The sequence below is a fragment of the Hypomesus nipponensis genome, chromosome 11 (genome assembly GCF_054491055.1).
Source record: "Hypomesus nipponensis isolate SF chromosome 11, ASM5449105v1, whole genome shotgun sequence".
Lineage (NCBI taxonomy): Eukaryota > Metazoa > Chordata > Actinopteri > Osmeriformes > Osmeridae > Hypomesus > Hypomesus nipponensis.
This window is the reverse complement of record NC_140371.1, coordinates 10,560,001-10,578,548: the sequence shown is the minus strand read 5'-3', so window position 1 is coordinate 10,578,548 and position 18,548 is coordinate 10,560,001. Positions and strand designations below refer to the sequence as shown.

The window sequence follows — 18,548 nt, the reverse complement described above, 5'->3', positions numbered from 1 at the left end:
TCATAGTAAGAAGTACATCCACCCAAAATACATGAGCCATGTACATTAAAACAGCCATATTGGACAAAGACACGTGAGGCTCCACCACAGTAAAGAGGCTTAAAGCTTCAGAAAGTCTCATTCCCTTCACCCTCTGTAGACAGAAAGCCTTCTGCCGGCCTGATAAGGCCCGTATGAGGAGGATGCACACATGGCACGAGCATGCCAGCTTCTGGAAGCCTCTCTGAGTATCCAAAACCGAGCAGCAGAGGGCAAAAGCAGGCAGTACATTTCACTTCCACTAGGTGGCAGTAGTATCGTTTAAATGTGTGTACTGTTTAAAAATGCAGCAGTCTCCGGTCCCTTCCGACATAACTGTCATTCTATGGAGGATTTCAACTTGACAGCTGCTATAATGCGGCGTATACCACAAAGACAGCATGTCAGCTGGGTTTAACTGTCAAACTCTAGCCCTGAAAATGCAAAAAAAGCGTCTGATCAGATATTGCAAAAAAAATCAAATCATAAAAAGGCTTAGGAAAATAGATTTCATAGTTGGTCCTTATAGTTTTTAAAATGGCGTTCTTCAAAGCTACACCCGTCTTCGACCCATCATCCCAGTCTAGCTCTGGGTCCTTGGGAGGGAGGCTTAATTGCCAGAGCAGGAGAGCACCCGAACTTGCTGGTTGCTTCAAACGGGCATATGCTAATCCACCAAAGCCAGGGTATATCTCTCAGGAGAAACTCTCACTTCAAGGAGTAGTTTAAGACTATTCATTTCTATTCCCCCGGGAGCAACTGTGGTGTGCCCTTGTACATGAGCTGTGCACATTCCTCAAACCTCTTAATCAGTGTCAAATTTGCCAAAAGCACACAGGAGAATATAACTGGGGAGGTACGCCGTTCCTCGGGCGTAGAGAGAGCGGGACTTTCATAGGTGGAAGACAATGAGGCGATTGAGGGATCAGGAGTTCTGTTCGTTCTGAGCGGTTGTTCCCGCTCCAGCAAAGTCAAGTGGAACTTTGTTGGTGCAGAACTGTCGTCCTTCTAATCAATTGCCAGGTGGAAAAGGGGCCTGACACGCGTTTGTTACCCGGTCGTTTAGCCACGCTAGGAGAGAAGTGAATATATCAGCCTGCAGGGAGGAGGATGGGGTTGGGTTCAAACAACCTCATTTGTTCTTTCTGAAAGAGAGAGAGATGTTGTATCAACAACAGTCAGTGACCGTGGGCCTGTCTCGACTGATTACTTTGAAAGATCGATTAACGATAGTTTCGACCTCCCCAGCAGAGCCTGGAACGTGATGGCAGAGAACCCGTTAGTCTTCAGGAACACCAACACGTCTGCCATATGTCAAGCGCTGAGTCAAAGACATCCCCTTCGATTAATACTGGCCTGGTAAGAGGCTGTGTTCATCAATCTGATAAGAGTTACGAGATACATGACTTCTCACTCCCAACATCATTCATCATGTTGTCAGTCTGTCATTACTCCCTAACGTGACCATGTTATTTACTGAGAAAGGCGTGTGTACTCTATATAAATGAGTACACACTGTATAGTACGTATGTCCACTAGAGGTGAAGTACTTTTTCTCCAAATTAGAATGCTGTGTTTACTGTACGAGGTCTTGGGGCGAGGGGGTTACACACAAATACTCCACCCAAGTCTCTCTCTTCAGGGAGATATTGCTTGCACACTCCCCCATATTTCAAACACTGTTTACACCCCCTCCTCTTCTAGGGTTGTGGAAGTGTTAGTCTTCAAATGATAAAAAAAACGTAGGAATTTCTACACACACTTGCCCTGTCTTCACATACTGATGAACACATATCATGTCATGTCGACTTGATAAAGGTATTAGGTTTTTTACACATGCTCCGTAGGCAAACTACCACACGATTAATGCCTTTTCCCCAACCAAATACCAGACGACAAAGTCTGAGGGTATTAACTTCATGTGCTGTTCCTGTGAGGAGACTGGGTTTGTCTCGTTAGCGTGCCCTGTTTGAATAAAGGGATGATGAAAACAGCACGAGAAAAATAAAGAAAATACATGTCAATGGATTGGAGGGGGTGGGGGAGAGAACACAATTTAAACTAGGACATCTCTACACAATAGTTCAACAGCTCCAATTTCAACACGTCCAAAAATAAGGAGACCTCCCCATTCTCTGCCGCAGTCGATATCCATCTCCTCGACTGTGCCACAGTGTTTACAGAGAGCACCGCACAACTAATTATTCACTGCAGCATGACGCCGACTAAAAGCACCATTTCGGTCTCTTACATCATCTCCATTCACACCCATGAGTGGGAGACGAGGAGAGCGGGCGACCCGAAAGCACCTTCATGTGCAACGCGCAGATGGCTAACGCTAACCGCTAGCAGCTGACAGAAACCACAAGTCACTGAGGCTTCAGAGGGAACAACCTCGAGGGGCAAGCTTTATGGATATATTTTTTTAAAGCGGGGAAAGAAATTGCCACAAAGCAACCGATATTCATGGCTGTGTTGATTTTCCGTGTCCTTCGACAGCAGAGTTGGAGACAGCCGACATAACAGGTCGATAATAGGACGGTTCCTCCCTTGCGTCCGGTGTCGGGGGTCATCTATAATTCTGTACACCATGTGTCGTAGTCCATCGGAACAGATTGTCTGCTACTTTGTGCTATCAGTATTGTGACAGGCAGAGCAGATGGCTCTCCTCTCTCCATATTCATATATATTTATATATATACACTGTAAATATATTTATAGATTTCCATTACAGTTGGGACAGATTGCGCACTCAATTGCCCGGTGACAGACGTGGTGACCCTTTCCTGTGCCAAGCAAAGGGCCTGGATGGTGGTAACATTCTGTACTCTGACCAGCAGGTGGGGAAAAAAGGGGGACAAACACCTTCCAGCAGCAGCTTTGGCATCAATGCCCCACCTTGTTTTTTTGGGGACACCAAGTCTGTCTCCAACTTGTCTTTGACATCAAGTTCCCCCCCACCTCCGTTCCCTGCCCACACAAAGCCACCATCACTCCTGGGCACCTCAACATATGCCTGCCCGAAGATCCTTCCTGACAGGCTGTCACTGCTGTCACATGACCACCGCTAAATAATTCACAACGAGCGAATGCGACGATGACATACGGCTGCCTGTGCGTGACGACAATGCCATCAAGACGCCACAGTGTTCAAGGAAAACAATTGGAGCTGCCTCTCTTCCATCGAGAGGCGGTGCGATTTAGGCCGATGCCCCGAAATGCACTCGCGAAAAGTAGGCCGGCGAACAATCCAGGCCAAGGGTGTTTTCCCGGCTGATTCTACCGGGGAGAGTTTGTTCCTAAGTATGGGTTGCTCATTGGATGGCAGTTCTGAGGGTCGAGGGTAAGGGTACCCCAGGTTCTGCTCTCCACCTCAGCCACTCCTCATGACACTCCTGCTTTGTCCTACTCCTATTGCTGAGTCTACGGTGGGCCTGGCCGTGCCTGGGTCGAAGGCCTGAGTCATCTCCAGCCCTGCGTCACTTTCACTCCAGTGTGTGTGTGTGTGTGTGTGTGGTGTGTGTGTGTGTGTGTTTCCTGAAACAACAGAGGAGCAGAGCCCTGTCACTTTCAATGACGAGGCAAAGTTGATTCCTGCCCCAGGCCAAGCCAACTCAGCTCATAGAGGCATGTATGCAGAGATAGAGAGAGGGGGGGGGGGGGGGAGGTGAAAGAGAGCGAGAAAGAGGAGTAGCGTGAGGGAGTGTGAGAAAGATGGAGATGAATAATTGAGAAAAGGAAGGCAGAGTGAAACAGCGAGAGTGAGAGAAACGAGGAGAGGGGGGGAAAAAGACACTTACCAAGCCAGCTTCTGTTCAGGTACACAGACACAAACACCGGAGGAACAGTGAAGAAGTCAACCACAGAATTGACCTCCAGCCAGAACCACAGCTTGTCATTGGCTGCTATGAACTGTGGTAAAAAAAAGATATATATATTTTTCTTAAACAACAACAAAAAACATTCAATATCATGAAACACTCAAAAATCCTACTGGCTCACAGAAACACAAAAATAGCACAGAAAAATCGGTGTTGATAGTTTTCCTGACATATGACATATTTGTGAATTACTGTCAGTGTCTGGAGTCACGTGGACGCCAGGGAGCGCTAAGCAGCTTATGAGTTTATTTATTCATTGAGGATTTTCTGTGGTTAGGTTTTACAAATGGAGTGCTGCTCTGGCATCACAGTACGTCAGCATTATAACAGTAGAATCAACATGAGAAGATCAGATGGAGGTACTGTGTGTGTGTGTGTGTGTTTATATCCATGCATGTGCATGTGTGCATGCAGGCTCATGTGCTTACCCGCAGACCAAAGTAGAGGAGGAAGAAGACGTTGAACGCCATGTCGATCTGTAGCGTGAAATCTTTGTAGAAATTCTGACAGGATTCTATAGGACTGTGGACAGACAGCAGAGAAACATGGTTAGCGATGCTTTCATGTTGCCGTGTCGTCAACGAACGATAAGAGAACGCCAACGCTGCACATCTGTTTCGATTTCAGAATACCTTGAGCGAAAAAAAATAGTTCAATTTGTTTAGGAGTGCATTGAAAACGTACATTAACCTCAACAATTCCTACAGCATAGTGAAGTATCCAAAATGGTGCCCCTGAGAAAAGACAAGAAATGAAGGCAGCCATAATATGCTCCCTTAAATAATAATAATAATAATAATCTATCTTTAAATCTGACCTGGGATGAATCATTAGAGGAAACGGATGCATTTGACAATGTGATAATGTATGCAAAGCTCTTCACCCAGTTCCACTGTGTTTGTGTTCCAAATGAGACAAATGAATGTGTTCCGGTCGAATGCACAGCTCATATGGTAGGAATATTCAGTGGAGGATTGTGTGGAGGGGGGGGGGGGGGGGGTGACCTATTGGAATGTATAGACTGTAGACTGTGCCAGCTGTCCATGAAGTCAGTCAACAGTGAAAATGTGCCCACATTTGCCATGAAAAACACACTGAAGCATAACACACTTTGACAGCTACATGTGACATCTATGATGGGGGTACGTTAAGGCTCCCATAGGACCAACTACAGGCCATAATCCTCCTGCTATGGATGTACTATGAAGCGCCTTAATGGAGACTGGTGCTGTGGGAATGATTTAATGGATTAGCAAATGGGAAATCCAGTAGAAAACTGATCGGCTGTGGTGCGATCACTAGATCTGTTGGACTTGACTGATGGTGCCCAGGGTCTTGTCTTGGACAGTAGTGTGTGTGTGTGTGTGTGTGTGTGGGGGGGGGGGGGGGTCATTATAAACATGTGAATCCTGGTGCCTGCCCAAGCAAATTAAAATGGATCTGTTTATACAATACAAAAAACTGTGAGTGATGTAATTAGGTTAAAAGGCAATTCCTCATGAAGTGCTATCAGACTCTTGACAGAGGTTAATTTGCTACTGACCCTTCAAAGTATTTTGCATTGATCTGGCGTCATTTATTTATCAGTCACTGACCCTCCTGTTTCATCAAATAAACAGCTTGAAGAATACAAATAAAGAAATGACAGCCTTCCGTGAATCACACGTGAAATGCATATACTTCTTGTTGATTAAATGTCATAGTTATTCACCACGTGTTGTTGGTTAGTCTGTTAATCAGAGATAAAAAAAAACATCATGCTGTGTCACCAGAAGCCCCACTGAGGTTGTTAACCTGTGATAAACACCACACACATACACATACACACACACTCAGACACGCTGAACATAACATGTTGCCAGGTGGGCAAATTGACAACTGTCAGGAACTGCTCTGCCCTCATTCTGTGGCAGAACTGACTGGCTGTCATTTGACCTGAAACAATTTTCAACACAGGAAGAGCTCTGAGACAGTGGCACATTCTAGTAGTGTAAACAATGGGACAGCCTTGAGGGGCTGAAAATTCCCTCAAACCGGCCTCAAACCGGCCTGACACAGTACGGTTATGTCCCCAAATCCAACAGCAGTCAGCTCTCCTGTCTCTGGATACACTGGCAATGGCTTTGATCACGAAGCTGACAAGTAACGCTTGGCCAAACTAAACAAAGTTTTCGTTTTTTGTTTTTGGAGCGTTCATCTCGTGTATGTGTGTGTGTGTGTGTGTGTGTGAGAGAGACAGAGAGACAGAGAGAGAGAGAAAGAGAGACAGAGACAGAGAAAGAGAGAGAGACAGAGAGAGACATAGAGAGAGAGAGAGACAAAGAGAGAGAGAGAGAGAGTGTGTGTGTGTGTGAACACTATGTGTAAGACCTCACTTCCACAGAGTGTGGATTTGAAGGCCTGACTCCTGGTCTCAATGTCACTTCACACTCTGAAATCACATGGGATCCACGAGCCACATGCTGCCAGTGCCCTGGGAGAAAATAGATCTGCCCACAGAGGTTCTTATTACCCAATAGCAGCCTCCTTAAGCCTAGGCTTGGCCTGGGCCACACTGTTGTCCTCAGCAGCGACAGAGAGAGAGAGGCGGGAGGGAAAGAGGGGGAAAAAAGAGAAAAAGAAAAGAGCAGAAAAGAGAAAGAGCAATATGGGGTGAGATGAGTCAGGGGGTGAAGGTGACAGAAAGAAAAAGGAGAGAGAAAGAGAGAGAGAGAGAGAGATAGAGAGATAGAGAGAGAGAGAGAGAGAGAGAGACAGAGAGAGACAGAGAGAGACAGAGAGAGGGAATGAGAAAGATAGCTTGAGAGACAGTAGTCAGTGTGAAGGAGGGAAGAGGGAGGGATAGAGAGAAGTGGGGGAAGGGAGAACAAAAAGGCTCCCCGGGGCATTAGACCATTTTTGAGACACAATCTTCCCCGGCTGTATATAGCACACAAGGCCTGTTCTAGGCCATGATGGAAATTGCCTGGAGATTCTGGTGCCTCAGGTTTGAACTCTGGTCATCTTGTATTTGAGTTGGCGAGGCGCTTCGGTGCACTTGTTCCAATCATGTTGACCAACTCACGCGCACGCGCGCGCACACGCACACGTGCATGCACATACACAACACCAGCCTGAGGGGCAGCTGTAGAGCAAAGGGACGTGGGGGGGGTGGGGGGTTCTATTTCAGGACAGAAATCTGTCCTCACATTAACATCCTCAGCCCGTGAGGGAGAGAGTCTCCTTCCAGGAAGCTAACAGTGGAGGTGATGACAGCGTATAAATAGCGCCACACCTTCAGTCAGCAAGCGGTAAGCAACCTAGCACTGCGCCATAGCCCGTCGCCGACCTTAGTTCCATCCTGGAGACACACCAAGGTGGTTCTCACAACAACATATGTTATGTTATGCCAGGTGCTTGCGTTGTCTTGTCTTAAGAATTTCAGTGGCCAGTCTGACCTTGTGTTGTTCCGCGCACCAGACAAATAAAAGACTTGAACTTGAACAACAACGTAAACACCAACAACCAACCACCACCTGCTGCGCTAATGCTGCCCACTTCATTGACCGTTCTTGTGTATTATGGCGGCGTGAGTGTGGGTGGGAGAGAGAGTCCTGTCAGTACTGTACTGTGTGAGTACACACTTGTCGGTGACCTCGCAGTGCCCCCCTCTCCCCCTAGAGTGTACTGGGTAGGGGGAGGAAGGGTGGAGGAGATCTGAGAGAGGGGCGGGTTAGTGCACCAGTGATTGATTTAGGTCAAGACACCATTACTCAAATAAGAGTGATTTAGCACCGGCAAGGGCACCAGACAAATAAAAAAACCTTCCCAGTGGGCCTAAAAATAGCTCCTCCATTTTTACCGTCCCCTAAGTACAGCGCTGAACAAACGTCACCCGCGGGCTGACAATCGTCCCCACTTATCCGCCCTCGTTCTCCCACAGCAGGGCTCTCGCGGGGCCACGGCTGATCGCACAGGATCCCGATACTTCACGAGCACGCGTCCCTCATTCGTACAATACAAGCAGCGGTAAGGGACCGCAAAGTGGACGGCAGCAACAAACGCCACCAGCATTTCCGATTTTCGACGCTAGAGTGAACGTCCTCAGAAAGTCCCGAACCGCATACTTTTGAAATGTTATTTTTAGGAGGCACTGCAGCTGTATAATGGCATACTGGCACTTGTGGAATAGTTGCACTATAACTGGACAAACAAAATCTTTGTCTGACATCCTAAATAGTGTGGTAGTATGAGTTTGGAGCGAACTGCAAACTATACTCAGCTGAAATATAGTTAAAACGCCACGAGGCACAACCACATGCGGTGCCTCATTTCCCTTTGAACACGAAACCAGTTAAGGAGATAAAGATCCGTGCCTATGTGCCGGTGTGAGCAAAAATACAAAATGTAAGTGGGCCTTTCTTATCGGAAAGTTGATTAAAGTCTCCAAGCAAATGAAGTCTGGCTTCGAAAAAATGCTCTCTGCACTTTGTTGAGGCAACGTCGAGCCGACATTTAGATTAACTCTGAAGAGGAGCCAGGCCCGATTTGCCACGCTTCTTGATAAAGAACCAGCGCCTCCGTCTGGAGGGGGTTTTCAGGGAGGGGCGGAGGGGAGTGTTGCACAGCCACTTCCCCCGTGTGAATAATTGAGGAAGTAATGACACTAGCTCTGCAGGGAGCTGGAGGGGAATTCAGGGCGGGGGGAGGACGGAGGGGTGCCCAACGTAAAATCAGCCCAGCGTGCCCCAACAACACCCGAAGGGTCGCGTCAAATCCCGTCGAGACTGTGCTTCAAACTGTCCACGCTCCAGACTCTTCATTTACAGCGCGGGGATTCAAGAGGCATGGGAAATATGAGAAATGCATCGTTAAATCCCACTGGATAGCTTATTATTTCGAGTAATTAGTGTGACGACCTACGGTAGTCAGTCCTACTAATTCCACACAAATTGGCTAGTTAACTTCCATCCATCCCACATATTCCATGTTTCATACACCTAATTTTAAGTTATCGGGTAGCCCGCAGCAGTGCACGTTAATCACAGCCTGATTAGCTTGGTGGTTAGCCGGGCTAACCACATGCTATGAGGTCATGCAGGCGCTGAAGCCCTGGTAGCCCAGGAGCGGAGTGTGTCAGGGCCTCCTTCAGTGCCGGCCTCCTCTCAAACGAGGCCCGAGTATTAATAGCAATTAAAACCTTCATCACTGTCAGAGGGAGCAGGGGAAGACTCCGTCACAAGGCCCCACTACCAGGTTCCTCCGTGTCCGGAATAGGCAAAGTCTGGCATAACAGTGGAATGGGATACTTTTAAAACCTTTTTAAACCTGCCCAGGGAAGCGGGACTACAGTAATACTGCTGGCTGTAACAATATCAGGGAAGGCTTATAAGGAAACTGTTAACAGGCATTTTAATAGACAGGGTGGGCTCATCGGCAGGGGTGTAGTCTTGGGGGTCTCTGTCGTCACACCCCGGCACCATAGACACCGCACATACACACACACACACGAAAGCGGACACACATGCACACTCTGAGATGGCTCTTTATTTAGATTATCCTTCACCACCACAAGGTCTGCCCTGCCAGCCTCCCAAGTCGGCCATATTTCTCACCTTACCCCATTTATAAGTCATTAGCACTGTTTCTTTTTCACTGCTGTCATTGATCGCTCGAAAAAGACTCTAATGACACTGTCAGAGGCAGGCGCCATCCTGCTCGAGCCCTGGCCAATCACACAGCCATCTCATCCCCCATTAAGTTTGTGTCTATGTGGATGTGCGTGTGGGCGTGTGGGTTGTCTTGTCTGTGTGTGTGTGTGTGTGCATGTACGAGTATGGGGCGTATTGCATGCCACCGGTTAATCTCCAAAGGGCTCACTAGCGCCTGCACATGCCTGGGCGATATCAAACTTCTGTAAGTGTATGTAAATTGCTGGCGTTCAATGGACACACAGTAATTACACGCGCTGGCGACGTGCACACGTATTTAGAGGACACGCGCACAGCATGGGCGTATATAGCCCTATTTTGGAGGCTGGAGCCCCCCCAAAAGTTTCAGAAGCCCCTCTCCCCCATTTTTTAAATCTAAATGTGTTCATTTTTTTTCCTAAATTCCACTAGAGGACACTATTATTTTTTTTGTTTACATTTTAGTCATTTAGCAGACGCTCTTATCCAGAGCGACTTACAGTAAGTACAGGGACATTCCCCCCCAAGGCAAGTAGGGTGAAGTGCCTTGCCCAAGGACACAACATCATTTGGCACGGCGGGGAATCGATCCGGCTCAGCCATCTGACTCCACATTTAAAAGGATATTTTCAAAAATGTCTTCTGGGGAAACATGCCCCCAGACCCCCCTAGTTTTGATGGGTTGCAGGAAAAATAATAGGTTTTATCTAGGGGCTTAGCCCCCCCAAAAGTGGGAACCTAGATTTGCCCCTGGTGCACAGCGTGTGTGTGTAGTGTGTGTCACACCACATGTGACATACGCCACAAATTAGCAACACCTACGCCACATGAGCACTACGTCTAATATCTATCTATCTATCTATACACATATATATATATATATATATATATATATATATATATATATATAGGCATGCGTACACAGGCAGGTGTTATTCGTGCTACGCACGTTATTAGGCAACGCAGTACAGCAACACCTGTGCACACCTGTCCGTCTAGCAGAAAAGAGAAAAACGTGAGTTGGGTCCTCAGTCGAGTTGCTTGTCTGGTGTTAGGCTACTGCCAACTCAAGAACACGGCGCAGACCCTCATCTTACAGCATCATAACATCATTTAGATAGGCTAGGTCACCCGCAGTCGGCCACAACTAAAAGATGCAAGACGAAAATAATAACATGGTGGATGCGAGGCCAGCCATGGCTTGTTTGTTTGAGGCTGCTCATCGTAGCGATTGGAAACGTGCACAAAACACATTTCGGACCAGCGATCCCCTTGATGTAGCCTAAATGGCTTATGCGTCTAGACGTGCAGGTGTTTGCAGGGCGTTCTTTGCTGCGCCGGCATGTCAGCTATGCGCGGCACTAATAACGCCTGCCGATACGCACGGCTCGTTATCCATCAAACCGTAAGGTGTAGTGTTCATGTGACGTTTGCTACCACTCGCCAAAGTACGCATACTCCGCGTGCATGCCATGCAATACGCCCGTCGTATGCAAGTGGGGTGTGTGTGTGTGTATGTGTGTGTATACATCTGTGACTGTGCGTGTAAGTGTGTGTGTGTGTGTGTGTGCAGGAGCCCATGAAGAAGAGAAGTAGAGCAGTAACAAGGGCATCCCTTAAAGGAGGGCCTGTTGCCCTACATACGGTCCGTCTTCATTTGGTTTTAAAGCTGCAGAAAACTGAGGGATGAGGGATGAGAGGTATTAAAACAGACCAGGATTTGGGAGGAGACACAGTATGCTCCAAATACAAATAGAACCCCAAATAGCATCAGCTTTGCAACACATTTTGGATTGCAGAATAATACCGATACAAAAACAAAAGAGATAAACGGGGATTATCACCCTTTCCGTCATACGCGTCGGCGTCTTTTCGGGAATCTGACCAGCTGCTGGATGGTTCCTGTAAAACCTCCACTTCTCGACTCGTGCTTCCCTCTGCAAGTTTGAAACGTCCTACATCCAACTACCGTACTATTCTTTCAACACCAAGTTGACGCCGCAAGTGCGCCACGGTGGAAAGCGCATGGGAATTCCATCTGTCAACAGAGAGAAATGGATTGGGATTCTCTACCCACCTGGCCCGGCTGTGTGTTTCTGTAGCAAAGGAACCAAAACACCTGACTTACGAATAGAAAACACCCACCTGGTGCAAACCTGGAGAGAACAGCTGGAGGAAGGCTGCTGGTTGGCCATCACTGAGGAATAGTTTTTCTTCTTTTTCCTGCATAACCCTCTGATCTTTGTGTTTGTGTGTGTGTGTGTGTATGTGTGTGTGTGTGTTTATGTGTGTAGACCTTCCCCTGGGGACTAGTCATCTCTACTGATGCATACATAAAAGCCCATCTTGGAGGATCTCCAGCCTCCTGTGCAGCCCATCTCCCCACCCCGCCAGCCTGTCTCCCCCGCCAAAGGGCACACGAGCAGGCACGTTCTCATTGACCGCTTGCCACCCTTCCCATTACCGCAGGGAACGGACGGCTAACGGGGCGGCTAACATCGCCGTTCCGATGTCTTTGACGGCTTTTCCCTCGCCGGCCTTGACGCTGAGCAGGTCCAGCCCCTCCACATGCCCGACGCGCGCTCATATCTCCTCGAGCAAACGACCGCAGCCCTGAGCTCCAACACGTCATGTCGGCGAAGAGCAAAGCGCGGAGGAAAGCGCCAGCCGGAATACGCGAGGACGCCCGTAAAGGCCTCCACATTCGCTGCGGTAATGGCCGGCCATTAACAGGTGACCCCCCCCTAGACCTGCTCTGATCGATGTCCTCGATCGTTAACGTTTCCCCCTCCGCACACAGAGGAAAAGGTCATTTGAAGAGCCTTTGCGCCGTTCAAACGGGGGAGGGGGTTGGGAATGTGCGTGTGTTGTTCGCACGTACGCACACACGCGCACACACACACACACAGTTCAGTGGAGGTGTGAGGGAAGTGGGAGAGGACGGGAGAGGCTCCAGCTGTTGTAGTGGAAGTACGGCTGTAACTTGATTGGCTCCCTGTTGTGGGGGGTGTGAAAAGCCCTTTATGTGGGAAGTGAACCAGCTCTGGCAGGGGGGGCATGTTTGGGGGGGGGGGGAATAATAACACAAGAACAGGAATGATAGAAAGCCTACTGTAGAGTGAATGGCCCATTGCAGTCTCGGAAGACCACATACCCATGGAAACAGAAAACCTTGCACGTTCAGAGACACACAGTACACACCCACACTTCCATAGAGTATCACATTAAAAGGATGTCGGGAGGAATGTCGATGGCCAGCCCATTGTGTTTATGTTTTCATGACAGCATAATGGATCCTAAACACAGTTGCTCTCAGTGCTACAGTATGACAGTCACGTTGACCCGCCCCCTCTGCTTATTGATTGGCTCCATGCCCTCTCAATCACTGCTGTGTCACCTTGCAGGTGTCGCCCCGGGTGTCAAAACAGAGCTGTCAATCAAGTCAAGGTTGCTAAGGTGTCAGTGAGTACTGATGCCTGCTGACCTCAGACAAGATGTGGTACAGGTACTGCAGGGTTTCTCACCAACTCCCCTAACCCACACGTTCCAAGGGATTTACCAACGTTCATGTTGGAAAGACCTTCCACTCCCACATGACCTTTTGTCAGAAATACTCTATGTCAAGTTTTAGGAAAGAGGGGGAAAGTGGGAAGCAAAGAGGCAGGTGAGAGAGGTAGAAAAAGGAACAATTCAATGTGTGTAAAAAATAGGACAAATTTAAGAATTCCCACAAGGTCACATCCACACCGCCCAGTAACCCAGTCCAACAAAGACAGAACGACCAAAAGTGTGTTGAAGAAATGGCCTAAAACCACTGGTCTAAAACCAAACCATTTTTTTTAGACCATACTCGTATAAAGTAAATGTATTCACACTCATTTTCCATTTCAAGAGCTCCTGTAGTCTGCTCTCTGAGCGTGTGGGTGTGGGTCTGTAGGCGTGGCTGTGGTTGTGGGGGTGGACGTGCAATGCTACGGCTGGGTGAGAGCCAAACGCCCCCAAGAGGGGAGGTTGACAAGAGCCCCCTCACACAATGCACTGATAACTCGCCAGGCTTGGTTGCCATGGCAACAAACATGTCTCCATTAACAACATCAGCCAAAGTGTGTATATGTGGGTGTGAATGTGTGTGAATGTGTGTAAAACAACAGTTTCGGTACTTACTCAGAAGAGTCTATAAAGTATATTCCAAGGGCCCCAATGCTGAGCGCAAATACTAGCACGACCTGGAGAGAGAGAGAGAGAGAGAGAGTGAGGGAATGAAAGAGAGGGAGAGAGAGAGAGAGAGAGGGAATGAGAGAGGGAATTAGAGATAGGGAATTAGAGAGAGGGAATGAGAGAGAGAGAGAGAGAGAGAGAGAGAGAGAGAGAGAGAGAGAGGGAATGAGAGAAGGAGAGGGAATGAGAGAGGGAATGAGAGAGAGAGAGAGAGAGAGAGAGAGAGAGAGAGAGAGAGAGAGAGAGAGAGAGAGGGGAAAAAACAACAACTATAAGTTTCATAAACATTAACATAAGAACTTGAACACGACATGACATGCCTACGGCGTTAGCTAAATGGCCCACTACTGTTCCTGTGGAAAACAGGAGTGCATTAACCATGTCAGGTTGTCTGAGGTTGGCCTACTATATGCTGAGACTCGACCGGTGTGTGGCCATATCTGTGAGGGAGGGGGCCAAGGCTAGCCCAAGCACATTACCGGCAGTCTGTTGTCACCTGTAATCAACCAGTCCCTGGCCTTACAGACAAAACATTTTTTTAAATCCCAGGCTAAATAATGGATGCTGGACCTCGTGTCAGTTCATATGTCCTAGTGAATGTACACATTGTAAGTAAAGTCGAGCACCATACATAGAAAACTGAAAGAAAATACACACCTTTGTAAATCAAGCTGCTCTAGGAGAGGAGTGATTGCACATGCGATTGTAACCCAGGGTAACTAAGGGCTCGTTGTGTCAGGATGGATATCGAGTGTTAAGGTCTCGCTGTTTAAGGCCGAGTCAGGGGTTAAGTTAAGGTACAGGGTTTGACTTTACCAAACAATCAGCTCCATCTGCATGGAGTCACTTATTGAAATGCTGAGAATGTACTGTAAGTGTGTGTCAAGATATTTCAAGAAATGCAGGAGATAATAATTGTTTGATGACATTTAGGAGATGTTATTAAAAACATTAAAAAAACACAAAATGTGTGACTGTTATTCAGTATGTTACTTGACTATCATGTGTTCCACATATGGATTACGTTTTTCCAGGCAACCATATGGAATTTGAAAGCTGTAATGAATTCGGGGTGGGGGTGGGGGGGGGGGTGGGGGTAATAAAAATGATATCAAAGGTCTGGTCAAGTCAACCCCATAATGCTTTCTAATCCCAAACAAACCTCGATTGACATTCTGCCCAGTCAAAAAACAAAGACTTTCACATATAAAAAGGAACTCCATGATCTCCGCAGCACAAAGTATAGATGCACAGATTGTCGCAACCCTAACCTGCCTTGGCAGAACAGTCTCAATCGAACTGGATTGATATACTGTTTCACCTGACACAGCCGTCAAACAGATTCTGCCTGACCCTCCTGGAGAGACTTCATCTCAGCTAGGGAAATTAATACACAATAGTTTCCCCTTGCAAGTCGTTATCTTATTCAGCCTTCCAAGACAATGATCACCCTCTTCCAAGCCTGGTCGTACTATTCATAATAAATGACACAGGCCTGATTATTTCCATGCTCGACTCCTTTAGATGGATCTGCTGCATTGTAGTTTAGCTAATGAGAAAACACCTCCATGCATTTTTTATGGTTGGTATTTGTGGATGATGGGGGGGGGGGGGGGCAGGAAGTATTGTAAGAAGCTAAGGAAGAGACTAGCATAGAGACCAGGAGCCCTAAAGCTTCTGGCTTGAGTGACCGCAAGACAAAAAGGGTGGAGCGCTGAATTCAATCAGTGGTGCTTGGATAACATCAGACTTTGTGCATGTAGGACGTTCTAATGTTCTGAAAAGATGTTGATCGGTAACTGGATGATCCTGGGTTTTCATCGGAATCAACTGCCGTCAGAAAAAGCCCTTACTCCATCCGCAGAAGGCTCCAGTTTGTGTTTTCCCCCCACAAGAGGGCACAGTTAGCTTGTTGGGAGTTCTATGGGTGCACAGTCAGTATAGTAGACATTCACATTAGGGCCACATTTTTTAAAAGCTACCTTCACATACACAACAAACGAGGCCTTGCGTCAGGGAGACAGATGGAAACAGTTTCCAAACAAACAGAGAACGAAGGGAGGAACCGAGCCAGCGTCAGACTGTACAAGGATGCCAGCTCAAGTTTGCAGGGCAAGTGCTCTGAAAAGCACGGACCCGTAAATACATAAGTAACCAAAACACACGCGTTTGTGCACACGCTGACATTTCCTGGAGGCTAATCTACATCTCTCTCGTCAGTTGGGGGCAGATAGTGGGGAGAGAGAGACACCCACAAAGAGAGAGAGAGAGAGAAGGGGATTGCTTGAGGGGGAAGAAGGAGAGCCAGAGAAAGAGAAGGAGGAGTAAGGGAAGAGAGCTTGAGGAAGGGAGGGAGGGAGGGGGAGAGAGAGAGAGAGAGAGAGAGAGAGAGAGAGAGAGAGAGAAAGAGAGAGAGAGCGAAAGAAAGAAAGAAAGAACAAAACTAAGGATTGGAGAGAGACATGGAAAACCAAAGACAGTGAGGGAGACATGGTGAGAGGAAGGTTAATAAAAAGTGAGGAGACGATACTGTACGGGGAGGTGGTGGTGGAGGGAAGGGAGAAAGTGGTCGGTTGCTAAAAAGCGAGTAGTGACACTACAACACTGTGCACCCACAGATAAGCTAAGGAGACATCTCAACCTGACCCAGTTATTCAGCTGTGAAAGTCGGTCGATCTCCCGGCTAACACTAACGAGTGCTTGCCGTCCATTTCAAAGCCACGATCCTCGAACCACTATCACTGTAAAACATGACCACAATGACTACAGTCTGGGGACATCTACAGAAAAGGCAGGGGTATCCCCACCGCCTGCAAAAATAAATAAATACTGTTGCAGTAGTTGTGCCGGGGAGGGTGAGCAGAGCAAAAGCCTCTGGGAGAGGTCGTTTTGAGTCTTCCTTTTCAAGGTGTTGCTGCTGCCACAACCCTAAAAGGGATTTTATATCATATCCCATTGCAGGAGTAGAGGAATATGTATGACATAAGACAACCTGCATGAATGAAATAAAACCCCGAATGTGATCCTTCATGTTTCCAAGAAACAAATCTTCAACCTATGAAGTTATTCTCTGAATTACACGTTCCATTTATGGATCCGTTTCTATATTTACTGTGTGGCGCTAAGTCCGTTGGTGTGGCGCATAAAAGAAGTGTTGTCAAATTCTCTGTCTGTGTACAGCATGTGTGTGTCTAGAGGGCTGAAATAAGGTTTCAGGTTCCAGTACTGCATGCAGGCCTAGTAGATCAGCTCTCAGGTGACATATAGTCGTAAACACACCATAACACTCCTCCATAAACACACACGTACACCAAACACACACAGAAGCATCCGTCGCACTTCGAAAATAACTCCATCCTTTACCGCATTCGCATACTTGTGTGAGATCACGATACACAAGACCCAGTAAGCGATAGTGTGCCTCGACGACACGCGTGAATCACACCCAACACTTGGGTCTCAAGAGCCGCCTCGGCTTCGACTGCCGTCCAACATGGCTCCTCTAGATATTAAACCTTCAGGAGGAGCTTCAGTTCACACACACGCATGTTCCTCCGAGCAGAGGGAGAACTTGCCTTGGAGCTCGGCTGTTTCCCGCTCCTCTCCCTTCTCCTCCCTTAAGTGCTTTGCCTGGCAAGCAGCGTTCCCAGTCAGCCTGACAGGTGATGCAGGCTGACGCACAGAATCATCGCTTCCTGTGAGGCCGTGCATCCAGGCTGACAGGCAGAGGGGAAATCAAAGCCCTGCCGCTCTACAATTCAGTTCAAAGCTCCTGACATCGCTCTACTCCAAGCCGGTGGAGATAATGCACTGACGACACAGGAGTGTGTGTGTATGCATCTGCTGTAGATATGGTGGCTCAGAGGTGGATCAATCAATCCAGACTTCATTGTGATTCGGTTCATTCGTGGCAACCACTCTCCCACATTCTCTCCCACATTTCCTCTCCCTCTCCTCTCCTCTCTCCCTCCCCCTCCCTCTGTTACTTTATTCGGTCTGTAATTATTAGCTTTATGCTCTGGCTTATCTAACAAACTCGGTAAGCTTCTTCTCCATTTTAAAAGAAACCCAAACATGGTGGTGTTTGCGTTGCTCCGAGTAGTGGTGTCTCTTTGATAAGGAGCCCTGCGTCGTTTCACAAAACCATTCACCTTACATAACGCCAGATCTGCATGGGAAGACAGAGGGAAATGTGGATTTAGCATAATAACAGTAAAAAAGCTAAGCAATAAACATTATAAATCTCCGTCTGAAGGCTGGGTGGTTTTCATGAAAATCCCCAAAAGCTAACGAGGCAGCTCATTTTTTAATTTTTTTATTATTGTTTCCATCTGAAAATTAGCATGATATTGTTCCAGAGCATTTAGAGGTCAACTTCAAAGGCAGGAATACAAACACCCTTCAGGCTAGGGCGGCAAACCCTACTCAGCAACAGAGAAGCGAGAGGAAAACCAATTAACGACAGGCGGGGTGGTAGCCCTCGCCTGAGCAGGTGGACGAGGGATTTTCCTTCTCTGAATATTCACAGTGCTCCTTTTAACCGTCATTACAAATGCTTCACAAATGAACCCGATGCCACTGCAAATCTAGACTTGCCATCCTTCTTGGCACTCCTCCGGCCTGGCTAGCTGGGTGTCCGTGGGGGTTTTCGTGCACCGCAGAGAAGCCAGATGGATTACAGAGGTGAACAGCCAGGACTGGGAGGAGACTAATTCAATCCAGTCTCTCTCAATCTATTCCCCTCTGAATCCATGTAGCCATA

At 47.6% G+C, this 18,548-nt stretch overlaps 1 protein-coding gene across 5 annotated transcripts in view; it reads right to left on the bottom strand.

Moving 5' to 3' along the window:
* LOC146268055 (calcium-activated potassium channel subunit alpha-1a) overlaps positions 1-18,548 on the bottom strand; it is a 121,087-nt gene that overhangs the window by 54,970 nt on the left and 47,569 nt on the right. For all 5 annotated transcript variants that reach the window (XM_084709279.1, XM_084709283.1, XM_084709278.1 and 2 more), the window contains exons 3-5: positions 13,733-13,794; positions 4,328-4,421; positions 3,819-3,930 (exon numbers count right to left, since the gene is read on the bottom strand). In XM_084709279.1, the coding sequence (XP_084565405.1) occupies positions 3,819-3,930; positions 4,328-4,421; positions 13,733-13,794 (268 nt within the window). The remainder of the gene's footprint in view (positions 1-3,818; positions 3,931-4,327; positions 4,422-13,732; positions 13,795-18,548) is intronic.